The sequence below is a fragment of the Nomascus leucogenys genome, chromosome 7b (genome assembly GCF_006542625.1).
Source record: "Nomascus leucogenys isolate Asia chromosome 7b, Asia_NLE_v1, whole genome shotgun sequence".
Lineage (NCBI taxonomy): Eukaryota > Metazoa > Chordata > Mammalia > Primates > Hylobatidae > Nomascus > Nomascus leucogenys.
The window spans coordinates 37,448,428-37,462,069 of record NC_044387.1 but is presented as its reverse complement, the minus strand read 5'-3'; the positions used below and the strand labels follow the sequence as shown (position 1 = coordinate 37,462,069).

The 13,642-nt window shown below is 38.6% G+C and overlaps 1 protein-coding gene across 3 annotated transcripts in view; it reads left to right on the top strand.

Annotated features, from left to right (window-relative positions):
- The window catches only part of NDST3 (N-deacetylase and N-sulfotransferase 3), a 213,124-nt gene that overhangs the window by 77,006 nt on the left and 122,476 nt on the right, over positions 1-13,642 (top strand). For all 3 annotated transcript variants that reach the window (XM_030815757.1, XM_030815756.1, XM_030815758.1), the window contains exon 4: positions 2,928-3,082. In XM_030815757.1, the coding sequence (XP_030671617.1) occupies positions 2,928-3,082 (155 nt within the window). The remainder of the gene's footprint in view (positions 1-2,927; positions 3,083-13,642) is intronic.

Below are 13,642 nucleotides of genomic sequence, written 5' to 3'. Positions count from 1 at the left end.
TTTTTTTTGTTTGAGACGGAGTCTCGCTCTGTCGCCCAGGCTGGAGTGTAGCGAGACCATCTCGGCTCACTGCAAGCTCTGCCTCCCGGGTTAACGCCATTCTCCTGCCTCAGCCTCCTGAGTAGCTGGGACTACAGGTGCCTGCCACCACGCCCAGCTAAATTTTTTTTTGTATTTTTAGTAGAGATGGGATTTCACCATCCCATCTGAACTGAGATAAATATGTCAGAAGGCAGATATCATCTGTCTAACTCTTGCATGATTCAAATATATGAATATTTTAGTCACAGATTTTACCATGATATTCAGGAAAGGACAACAAATGCCTGAGCTATCTTTTCAAAGAACCCTGAGATCTGCTGCTCTGTTCTGATAAATAATATTTGAGCAGAGGCCAACTAAAAAAACATGAATAAAGGGATGATGACAGGAAAGTTGCAAGGAAGGATAAGAATTATAGGCAACAGGGAATAGAGCTTAAAAGCAGTGGGAGAGGAGACTTCTCATAAACTAGGGAATCTCAGCTCACTGACATTGCAGGGTATGTGGAAATCAGGAATGAATTGATTTCTGGGAAACTCCAAGAGACTCTGCCTGCTCTCAATGTGAGAAAATAAAATGGCAACAAATAACTGACACTAATACAGCGTCCTGGAGACTACAAAATGTTAAGCAACAGGGGAGTATCTTGGTTAGAAGCAGAGATATTTAAATGCAGGGAAACTAAATGACATCATTCTTATGTCAAGCAAAACATGTGTTTAAGATCACCAGTCACACCTACAAAATGCTTCTTTACAAAGGTCACGTTATTTATCACCTCAAATTTAGAAGGACCCAAGAACCTGCTATGGTTGGGATCATCAGAGTTTCTAAACCCCTGAATCCATCTTCCTATTTTTCTTGCCTTTCTCGCTATGAAGCTTCCCTGAGCCATAAGATAACCACTCAGAAGCGCCAAGAATGCTGGTGACTCATTCATTAATCAGGCCAGTGAGTTAATATAATGACTTGGTCAGTTCTTGAACAGAATGTCACCTCTGCCACATAGCACCTGTGGAAACTACCTTCTCCTTTCATGTAGTATTATAATGAGGAAAAAAAAAACTCAAGGAGACATGCAAGGAAACACAAGAAGAACAGAAGTAGGAAATACAGGAGGAAAAGAAAGGGGTATTATAAGTTACCCAATATTGCCAGAATTATGTAGACACTACCTCCCCCCAAAAATAAAATAGGTACTGCCATCCATCTCTTTACCTACACGAATACAGACATTAAAGAGGTCATGTGACTTCGCCACACAACTCAAATGTGTTGGAACCTACAAATAAACTAAAACCTTCTGACTCCAAAGGCTACATTTGTTCTACTATACGATGGTAACATAAGTGTATATGAAGAAGAAAAAATAAAGAAAATAAAACATTATATTTAAAGATGTAATCTTTGTACATAGTGGAGAGGAAATTCCTTCATATCAGTAGAGTACTTAAGCATATGAAAGTGAAACCGAAGACTGCCCTTGTTGAAGGATTATGCTATTCCACTCACTCTATAGCACTTAATCTTTGTTTCTTCTGTATACATTTGAATGACCATGAAACCTCATAGTATGCCTTTATCTCTAGTAAAGGTTTTCAATGCCCACCAAATCACAGGACCTGATTCTTTTCCTGCCAATAGGCTCTACCTCCCTTCTCTTGGAAAATTGAATGAACAATGTTGACAGGAACTGGGTTTATTTGACTGGTCCAGGGTAGCAGTCCATTCTCCATCTTTAGCCTGTAGGGCTCTAATAAAACAAATCACATCAGAGCTGCCATTGAAAATATGGGAGGAGATTTTTCTCCACACAGAAAAGACATCATAGGAAGAACCCACCACTCAGGGTGCTTATTGGATTCAATGTTGTGGCTAAAATTCAAGTGTGGCTGCATAATTTTGTAATGACTAGTATTATGATATTCCAGGACAGTAGTGAGCACCTTATACTGCTCTTATTTTATGCTATAGTACAGAAGATATGCCTAGGGAAGTACAAAAAGGACTCTTAGCCCCTTCAAATAAGTAAAAAGAACAGTGAAATTTCCCACAGTCAACTGAACTGCAGGCCAAGGAAAATGGGAGGAAATAAAATGAGTTCAAGTATGAAACCTCCGAGAAACAACAACAAGGCTGACCTTTAAGGAAAAAAGAGTTTCGTGATGGAAAATCTTCTTCGAACAACTTGAGAGAAAGGACAAGCATATGGAACATGAGTGTACCACCAAAGAGCAGCTTGGATTGTGTTGATAGTGGTGACCATGATTTCACCACTTTGCAACTTCTGTCCATCACCTTCACCCTTTCTTCTTTTTTATCCTTCAGTTTTCTCTAATTTTCCCAACAACAATTTCCACATTTCCTTCTTTTCTCTTTTTTATGTGTCAGTTTTCACCAAATACTGAGTAGCTTCTTCCCAGACCTAAGGAGGAACCCGAATAAAAGAATTATTTTGTTGTATACACAGCCCATGTCACAATGACCTACTACTACTGAGGCTGTGACACATATTCCTTGCTCATATTTCCTCAATTACATTTCCTACTTATCCCCCATTCTCTCCAGACTACAAATTGCACAAAAATGCTAAAAGTTAAGAGTTCTAATATCCTTGGGAATGGTTATATATTTCCATCTTACAGTGATTTCATATCCATGTCTCATGTTTAATAACATTTAAGAGTTTTACATGGTCTCTGATTATTTCCTGATTAACAGATTTTCCTTTGATACATTTGGGTTTAAAGCCTTATACATAAAACAGAATAAATGATGTCTTCTAAATACATATATGAGAATAGATTAAACAGATAGGTAGATTGATTGATTGATCATAGATCAGTGTAACTGGAATTAATTGGATAATCTTTTCCCCCCTAAAGGAACTGAAGAGGAAGATGAAGGAGATGACTGTCTGTTGGGGTCTGTGGATGAGTTCTGGTGGTTTCCTCACATGTGGAGCCATATGCAGCCCCACCTCTTCCACAATGAGTCATCTTTGGTGGAGCAGATGATTCTCAACAAAAAATTTGCCTTAGTAAGTAACTTACTTTGACTGTTGCATTGAAGTAGTGTACACTGATTGGAGAAATGAAAAAGTTCTTATATTGAGGCATAGTGGTGCTTTTAAGTGGCTTTTCCATATGATCATTTAGAAGATTTTGGTATTGCTGCCTTTCTGTATGTGGCTCTTGAGTTTGTATTGAGTGCTCACCACTATGCTTAATGTTTTGAAGGATCTAATTTGAGAGGGACTTCACAAGATACAAGATTTATTATGACATTATGGTCAGAGCACCTAAAACATGGCTCCTGTCCAGAAGGAGTTTCCTGCTGCACTGAGAAGGCTGAAATATGTACGTTAAACAATTCCCCAACAAAAATGAAATACTTTTTCAAGACCTAATGACAAACCTTACAGACACAAAACCCACAGTTCAAAGAAATAAGTATCACTGGCAGTAGCCCAAGATGGGTTCTTCTGGAAATGAGATTTTAGATACGTCCTGAAATAAGAATAAATCTTGGGGATCAGGATTAACTGAAATGAAATGAGGCTGAGGGAAAAGAGCAGGTAGGAGACCATAATGACTGTATGTGGTAATAAAGACTCAAACTAAACAGTTAAAAGTATTGCAAACATATATGTTGTGTGGATGGAACATTTGTTTGGCTGAAGCAAGGTACACCATGTAATACTGAAGGGTTTATATTCAGGACAGGGAAATTTATAGTAAAAGTTTAAATAAGCACATTATGAAGAAAAATGTGCTTGTGATCGGAGAGAGTACCGAGGTACACTTACATGGAATGGTTTTCTACACCAACTGTTAGAGCTAAGAAGTTTTAGTTGGTTCTCACAGTACCTTACTTAAACATATACAAGACAAGGTTAGAATGTATACACTATATTTTTTTCTTCAGGATATACAAGACCAAATACTTTATGGTGGCATCAGGGGCCCATATTTGTCTTTTAGCTTCAATCTACTCCCCCAAATAAACAAATAGCTTCAGGTGCACCTTTGCCACATATTGATATTTTGTCAAGAAAGCAAGAATAGTGCTCCTCCATGCTGATATTGTGAAAATGTTTTGATGGTATATGCAAACTGCTGTGAGAAGGAGAGTCATCTCTTTTCCTAAAAAAATAAACAAATAATAAACAGCATGTAAAATTGGTAAAACAGCACCAGAATTTGTAATAGAAAGTGCTAAAACTCATATCTCAAAACAGCAGACATTAATTCTGTCATTTTCAGAAATCTAGACTGTTGATATTGACAATGTTAATCAGTAATAAATTATGTGGGGAAAAAATTACTTTGTGGTTTATTTCTAAATCTGTTGAGAAAAAGAGAAAGGGATTTGTGAGAGAAGAAAATATATAAATACAGTAAAGTAAAGCACCAGTAAAAGATAAGATACTGAGAAGTGAGGAGTGAAATTGTTGTTGTTGTTGTTGTTGTTGTTTTGATAGCTTTCCAAAAATAATGTACCAAAGCAGCTTTGATAAAAGACATGTCATTCACTGTTATATCTGCTGAAACTAGAATAGTATCTAGAACAATAGGTGTTCTATTATTACTTGAATGAATCAATGAATGCCAATATTATGTTTATGTTTAAAACATTTGCAGATGTTTGGAAGTACATGTCCTAAGAATATACTTAGGCTGGGCTAATGTGGCTCATGCCTGTAATCCCAGCACTTTGGGAGGCCGAGGTGGGCGGATCACAAGGTCAGGAGATCGAGACCATCCTGGCTAACATGGTGAAACCCTGTCTCTACTAAAAAATACAAACAATTAGCCAGGTGTGGTGGTGGGCGCCTGTAGTCCCAGCTACTCAGGAAGCTGAGGCAGGAGAATGGTGTGAACCCAGGAGGTGGAGCTTGCAGTGAGCCGAGATTGCACCACTGCACTCCAGCCTGGGTGACAGAGCCAGACTCCCTCTCAAAAAAAGAAAAAAAAAAAAAAAAGAATATACTTAATACATATGCTACAACAGGCATGCACAGGAGTTACATGCATTTTTTAGAATTCCCAACTAAAAAGTATCATGCGTAAAAGAATAATTCAAAAACAATATCTGGTCATTCTTAACCACCTAAGTGTCAAGCGAAGCAGATTTCTTAGAAGCGTCATTCCTAACTACATGTTGGCAATTCAAATTATTGTTTTTGAAGCAGAAGAGAGTAGTTGTAATAGATATTCAGAAATAAGACCAAATATATTATTTAGTGTTTAATCAAATCCAGGACTAATAGAATTTATTTTGTTGCAAGAGGATAGATATGAAAAAAGACTGAATCCAGAACCAGGCCCTCCCCAGCCATAACAATATGAAAGAGCACATATATATAAGGCATTTGGGAATAGCAATTAGCACATAACACTCAATAGATGGCAGCTGCTGTTTTTATCATTATATCTAGTATCATAAAATTGCCATCTTTAATTTTTGCCTAGGCTCCTGAGGTGTTTGGACTGACAGGTAAGAGGGACAAAAATCCTTAAGTTTAAAAGTTTACTTTGTATTGGGATGGCATTTGTTTAATGTGAATTTTACCCAATTTCTAAGTATGTGTTAACTCTTTTACTTTCCATTAAGCATTAGGGTTACAAAACTGCATTGTTGCTGACTTTAAAGATACAATAAGAAAAGATAAAGGGTTTCCAATTTTAACATATTTTTATTATTTCTTTTAATTCTCAAATTAACCCGAAATTGTAGGTCTATTTATTTTCCCATTATAGACGAAGCAACTGAGAATCAGAGAAATGCAGTGACTTATTCATGATTATAAAACTCACTAGCAGTATAATTAAGACCAGAAATCTTAATGCTGCATAAATTGCAGTGTTAAGTCTTCTAATGTGGCATAAAGTGTGCCCCCTCAGACTTCCTCCCTAGCCTCCCAACCCAATTCACAGGTGTGAATCAAGATTTCTTTTCTGCTGGTAATACAAGGGAATATCTGGTTATACTGGTAACATAAAGGAAATGGAGAACTTGAGGTGGAACTCACAGGGCAACTTTTCCCTCGGATTCCGTGAAGTTCCCTAATATAGGCAGAGTCTCTAAAATGTTGGAGGGGGTCGAAGGGATAGGGGAGACAAAAAACTAAATCTGAGGAAATTTCCACTTGACCAAATATCACTTATCACGTATAGTTACAGAATCCACTTTAATTCAATGAAAAGTACTCTGGAGAAAATTCTACTTCAACTCACTAAATGGAACAAGCAAATGTTTAACCTGTGCTAATATTGCATTTCTAAATTGGATTATATCCTGCTCTTCTCTACCAGCTTGGAGGCGCTTGATTTTAAAATGAGTGTGGGTATTTCCCAATGAAGAAAATGAAAGAACATGCAAAGAAGCAGTGGGCTGTCTTGGGAGCAAATAGGTGTTCAAACAAGAATGGAGGTTATGGATGCAATACTCAAATGGGTAATTGGGTTAGAGGTCATTTAAAGTACCCTTCCAGCTAAGAGAATTTCTGAGACTCTGATCTAAAACTTTTGGGTTTCGGCCTTTGCTATCATCATTTACAGCCAAATACCTGCTATTTTCATTGTGTTTTAACAAATACATCTTATCTATTATCCTTTTGCACAATGTGGACACATCTGACTCACAAACAAATTTGATGTCTATTTTAATTTGGCTTTGAAAGCTCTAATAGTTTATTATGAAAGGTCAAGTAAATCCTTTAAGCAAACTTGCATTTGATGATTACACCCATCAGGAAATGCAGCTTTAGAGGTTGAATGGAAAAAATTTTTAGTTACCAAATATAGGATAACTCAGGGGTTAAACTGCAATTTCAACGGGGGATTTTTTTTTTTTGAAAGGTACAAATTCTGAGACAAAGATTAAATGTATCATTAATAATGACCTACCACAAAATTTAAAATATCGACTGTACAGTTTTTAAAATAGAATAACATATCATTAGACAGGTAAAATAGTATTCTATTTAAACCTCAAAAAAGTCTTCAATAGGGAGGAGCCAAGATGTCTGAACAGGAATAGCTCCGGTCTACAGCTCCCAGCATGAGCGACGCAGAAGACAAGTGATTTCTGAGGTACCGGGTTCATCTTACTGGGGTGTGCCAGACAGTGGGTGCAGCGCACCGTGCACAAGCTGAAGCTTGTGAGGCATCGCCTCACCTGGGAAGTGCAAGGGGTCAGGGAATTCCCTTTCCTAGTCAAAGAAAGGGGTGACAGATGGCACCCTAATACTGAGCTTTCCCAATGGGCTTAAAAAACAGCACACCAGGAGATTATATCCCACACCTGGCTTGGAGGGTCCTACGCCCACGGGGTCTCGCTCATTGCTAGCACAGCAGTCTGAGATCAAACTGCAAGGCAGCAGTGAGGCTGGGGGAGGGGCGCCTGCCATTGCCCAGACTTGATTAGGTAAACAAAGCGGCGGGAAGCTGGAACTGGGTGGAGCCCACCACAGTTAAAGGAGGCCTGCCTGCCTCTGTAGGCTCCACCTCTGGGGGCAGGGCACAGACAAACAAAAAGACAGCAGTAACCTCTGCAGACTTAAATGTCCCTGTCCGACAACTTTGAAGAGAGTAGTGGTTCTCCCAGCATGCAGCTTGAGATCTGAGAACGGGCAGACTGCCTCCTCAAGTGGGTCCCTGAACCCCAAGTAGCCTAATTGGGAGGCACCCCCCAGTAGGGGCGGACTGACACCTCATATGGCTGGGTACTCCTCTGAGACAAAACTTCCAGAGGAACGATCGGGCAGCAGCATTTGCGGGTCACCAATATCCGCTGTTCTGCAGCCACCACTGCTGATACACAGGCAAACAGGGTCTGGAGTGGACCTCTAGCAAACTCCAACAGACCTGCAGCTGAGGGTGCTGACTGTCAGAAGGAAAACTAACAGACAGGAAGGACATCCACACTAAAAACCCATCTGTACGTCACCATCATCAAAGACCAAAGGTAGATAAAACAACAAAGATGGAGAAAAAACAGAGCAGAAAAACTGGAAACTCTAAAAATCAGAGTGCCTCTTCTCCTCCAAAGGAATGCAGCTCCTCACCAGCAACGGAACAAAGCTGGACGGAGAATGACTTTGACGAGTTGAGAGAAGAAGGCTTCAGACAATCAAACTACTCTGAGCTACAGGAGGAAATTCGAACCAATGGCAAAGAAGTTAAAAACTTTGAAAAAAAACTAGACAAATGGATAACTAGAATAACCAACGCAGAGAAGTCCTTAAAGGACCTGATGGAGCAGAAAACCAAGGCACGAGAACTACGTGACAAATGCAGAAGCCTCAGTAGCCGATGCAATCAACTGGAAGCAAGGGTATCAGTCATGGAAGACGAAATGAATGAAATGAAGCGAGAAGTTTAGAGAAAAAAGAATAAAAAGAAACAAACAAAGCCTCCAAGAAATATGGGACTACGTGAAAAGACCAAACCTACGTCTGATTGGTGTACCTGAAAGTGATGGGGAGAATGGAACCAAGTTGGAAAACACTCTGCAGGATATTATCCAGGAGAACTTCCCCAATCTAGCAAGGCAGGCCAACATTCAAATTCAGGAAATACAGAGAACGCCATAAAGATACTCCTCGAGACGAGCAACTCCAAGACACATAATTGCCAGATTGACCAAAGTTGAAATGAGGAAAAAATGTTAAGGGCAGCCAGAGAGAAAGGTCGGGTTACCCACAAAGGGAAGCCCATCAGACTAACAGCGGATCTCTCGGCAGAAATTCTACAAGCCAGAAGAGAGTGGGGGCCAATATTCAACATTCTTAAAGAAAAGAATTTTCAACCCAGAATTTCATATCCAGCCAAACTAAGCTTCATAAGTGAAGGAGAAATAAAATACTCTACAGACAAGCAAATGCTGAGAGATTTTGTCACCACCAGGCCTGCCCTAAAAGAGTTCCTGAAGGAAGCACTAAACATGGAAAGGAACAACTGGTACCGGCCACTGCAAAAACATGCCAAATTGTAAAGACCATCAAGGCTAGGAAGAAACTGCATCAACTAACGAGCAAAATAACCAGCTGACATCATAATGACAGGATCAAATTCACATAAAATGATATTAACTTTGAATGTAAATGGGCTAAATGCTCCAATTAAAAGACACAGACTGGCAAATTGGATAAAGAGTCAAGACCCATCAGTGTGCTGTATTCAGGAAACCCATCTCATGTGCAGAGACACACATAGGCTCAAAATAAAGGGATGGAGGAAGATCTACCAAGCAAATGGAAAACAAAAAAAGGCAGGGGTTGCAATCCTAGTCTCTGATAAAACAGACTTTAAACCAACAGAGATCAAAAGAGACAAAGAAGGCCATTACATAATGGTAAAGGGATCAATTCAACAAGAAGAACTAACTATCCTAAATATATATGCACCCAATACAGGAGCACCCAGATTCATAAAGCAAGTCCTTAGTGACCTACAAAGAGACTTAGACTCCCACACAATAATAATGGGAGACTTTAACACCCCACTGTCAACATTAGACAGATCAACGAGACAGAAGATTAACAAGGATACCCAGGATTGAACTCAGCTCTGCACAAAGTGGACCTAATAGACATCTACAGAACTCTCCACCCCAAATCAACAGAATATACATTCTTTCCAGCACCACATCACACTTATTCCAAAATTGACCACATAGTTGGAAGTAAAGCACTCCTCAGCAAATGTAAAAGAACAGAAATTATAACAAACTGTCTCTCAGACCACAGTGCAATCAAACTAGAACTCAGGATTAAGAAACTCACCCAAAACCACTCAACTACATGGAAACTGAACAACCTGCTCCTGAATGACTACTGGGTACATAACGAAATGAAGGCGGAAATAAAGATGTTCTTTGAAACCAGCGAGAACAAAGATACAACATACCAGAATCTCTGGGACACATTCAAAGCAGTGTGTAGAGGGAAATTTATAGCACTAAATGCCCACAAGAGAAAGCAGGAAAGATCTAAAATTGACACCCTAACATCACAATTAAAAGAACTAGAGAAGCAAAAGAAAACACATTCAAAAGCTAGCAGAAGGAAAGAAATAACTAAGATCAGAGCAGAACTGAAGGAAATAGAGACACAAAAAACCCTTCAAAAAATCAATGAATCCAGGAGCTGGTTTTTTGTAAAGATCAACAAAATTGATAGACCGCTAGCAAGACTAATAAAGAAGAAAAGAGAGAAGAATCAAATAGACGCAATAAAAAATGATAAAGGGGATATCACCACCGATCCCACAGAAATACAAACTACCATCAGAGAATATTATAAACACCTCTATGCAAATAAACTAGAAAATCTAGAAGAAATGGATAAATTCCTCGACACATACATCCTCCCAAGACTAAACCAGGAAGAAGTTGAATCTCTGAATAGACCAATAACAGGCTCTGAAATTGAGGAAATAATCAATAGCTTACCAACCAAAAAAAGTCCAGGACCAGATGGATTCAGAGCCGAATTCTACCAGAGGTACAAGGAGGAGCTGGTACCATTCCTTCTGAAACTATTCCAATCAATAGAAAAAGAGGGAATCCTCCCTAACGCATTTTATGAGGCCAGCATCATCCTGATACCAAAGCCTGGCAGAGACACAACAAAAAAGAGAATTTTAGACCCATATCCTTGATGAACATTGATGCAAAAATCCTCAATAAAATACTGGCAAACCGAATCCAGCAGCACATCAAAAAGCTTATCCACCATGATCAAGTGGGCTTCATCCCTGGGATGCAAAGCTGGTTCAACATATGCAAATCAATAAATGTAATCCAGCATATAAACAGAACCAAAGACAAAAACCACATGATTATCTCAATAGACGCAGAAAAGGCCTTTGACAAAATTCAACAACCCTTCATGCTAAAAACTCTCAATAAATTAGGTATTGATGGGACGTATCTCAAAATAATAAGAGCTATTTATGACAGATCCACAGCCAATATCATACTGAGTGGGCAAAAACTGGAAGCATTCCCTTTGAAAACTGGCACAAGACAGGGATGACCTCTCTCACCACTCCTATTCAACATAGTGTTGGAAGTTCTGGCCAGGGCAATCAGGCAGGAGAAGGAAATAAAGGGTATTCAATTAGGAAAAGAGGAAGTCAAATTATCCCTGTTTGCAGATGACATGATTGTATATCTAGAAAACCCCATCGTCTCAGCCCAAAATCTCCTTAAGCTGATAAGCAACTTCAGCAAAGTCTCAGGATACAAAATCAATGTATAAAAATCACAAGCATTCTTATACACGAATAACAGACAAACAGAGAGCCAAATCATGAGTGAACTCCCATTCACAATTGCTTCAAAGAGAATAAAATACCTAGGAATCCAACTTACAAGGGATGTGAAGGACCTCTTCAAGGAGAACTACAAACTACTGCTCAATGGAATAAAAGAAGATACAAATGAATGGAAGAACATTCCAGGCTCATGGGTAGGAAGAATCAATATAGTGAAAATGGCCATACTGCCCAAGGTAATTTATAGATTCAATGCCATCCCCATAAAGCTACCAATGACTTTCTTCACAGAATTGGAAAAAACTACTTTAAAGTTCATATGGAACCAAAAAAGAGCCTGCATCGCCAAGTCAATCCTAAGCCAAAAGAACAAAGAGGGAGGCATCACACTACCTGACTTCAAACTATACTACAAGGCTACAGTAACCAAAACAGCGTGGTACTGGTACCAAAACAGAGATATAGACCAATGGAACAGAACAGAGCCCACAGAAATAATACTACACTTCTACAAACATCTGACCTTTGACAAATCTGACAAAAGCAAGAAATGGAGAAAGGATTCCCTATTTAATAAATGGTGCTGGGAAAACTGGCTAGCCATATGTAGAAAGCTGGAACTGGATCCCTTCCTTACACCTTACACAAAAATTAATTCAAGATGGATTAAAGACTTAAATGTTAGACCTAAAACCATAAAAACCCTAGAAGAAAACCTAGGCAATACCATTCAGGACACAGGCATGAGCAAGGACTTCATGTCTAAAACACCAAAAGCAATGGCAACAAAAGCCAAAATTGACAAATGGGATCTAATTAAACTAAAGAGCTTCCGTACAGCAAAAGAAACTACCATCAGAGTGAACAGGCAACCTACATAATGGGAGAAAATTTTTGGAACCTACTCATCTGACAAAGGGCTAATATCCAGAATCTACAATGAATTCAAACAAGTTTACAAGAAAAAAACAAACAACCCCACCAAAAAGTGGGCAAAGGATATGAACAGACACTTCTCAAAAGAAGACATTTATGCAGCCAAAAAACACATGAAAAAATGCTTATCATCACTGGCCATCAGAGAAATGCAAATCAAAACCACAATGAGATACCATCTCACACCAGTTAGAATGGCGATCATTAAAAAGTCAGGAAACAACAGGTGCTGGAGAGGATGTGGAGAAATGAGAACACTTTTACACTGTTGGTGGGACTGTAAACTAGTTCAACCATTTTGGAAGTCAGTGTGGCGATTCCTCATGGATCTAGAACTAGAAATACCATTTGACCCAGCCATCCCATTACCGGGTGTATACCCAAAGGATTATAAATCATGCTGCCATAAAGACACATGCACACGTATGTTTATTGTGGCCCTATTCACAATAGCAAAGACTTGGAACCAACCCAAATGTCCAACAACGATAGACTGGATTAAGAAAATGTGGCACATATACACAATGGAATACTATGCAGCCATAAAAACTGATGAGTTCATGTCCTTTGTAGGGACATAGATGAAGCTGGAAACCATCATTCTCAGCAAACTATCGCGAGGACAAAAAACCAAACACCGCATGTTCTCACTCATAGGTGGGAATTGAAGAATGAGAACCCATGGACACAGGAAGGGGAACATCACACACCGGGGACTGTTGTGGGGTGGGGGGAGGTGGGAGGGATAGCATTAGGAGATATACCTAATGCTAAATGATGAGTTAATGAGTGCAGCACACCAACATGACACATGTATACATATGTAACAAACCTGCATGTTGTGCACATGTACCCTAAAACTTAAAGTATAATAATAATAAAATTAAAAAATAAAATAAAATAAAATAAAAAGTCTTCAATAGTATATACTCTCAAATGAAGAACTGTATCTAAATTTTGGAAAATGGTGGTTGTTAAAATTTTAATGATAAAGTAGTTAATAGATATTTCTATCATAGAACTCTTTGCCAATATCAGATATTTAATGCTTTTATAGACAATACTATTAAAAGTAGTAGTAGTAGAACAATGTTCCTGATAACATAAAATCTTACTGAAGATTGAACTTCTAATTGCATCATCATCATTCTTTTAAATGGTGTCCTTTTTGCCTCTCTTTTCCAAGTGCAGCAGAACCTGTTAATTTACATTAGCTGGGATGTCTGTTGTCAATTATAAAACTTTTTAGATTAGTGAGCGTGTTAGCTTTTCCAATATGGAAATAAAGATTATAGTATCAAAATGTAATTTAAAATATATTGAAAGACTTGCTGGCTTAAGGAATATATGATGATCTTTTAATTAGTTTGCTTGTCAGC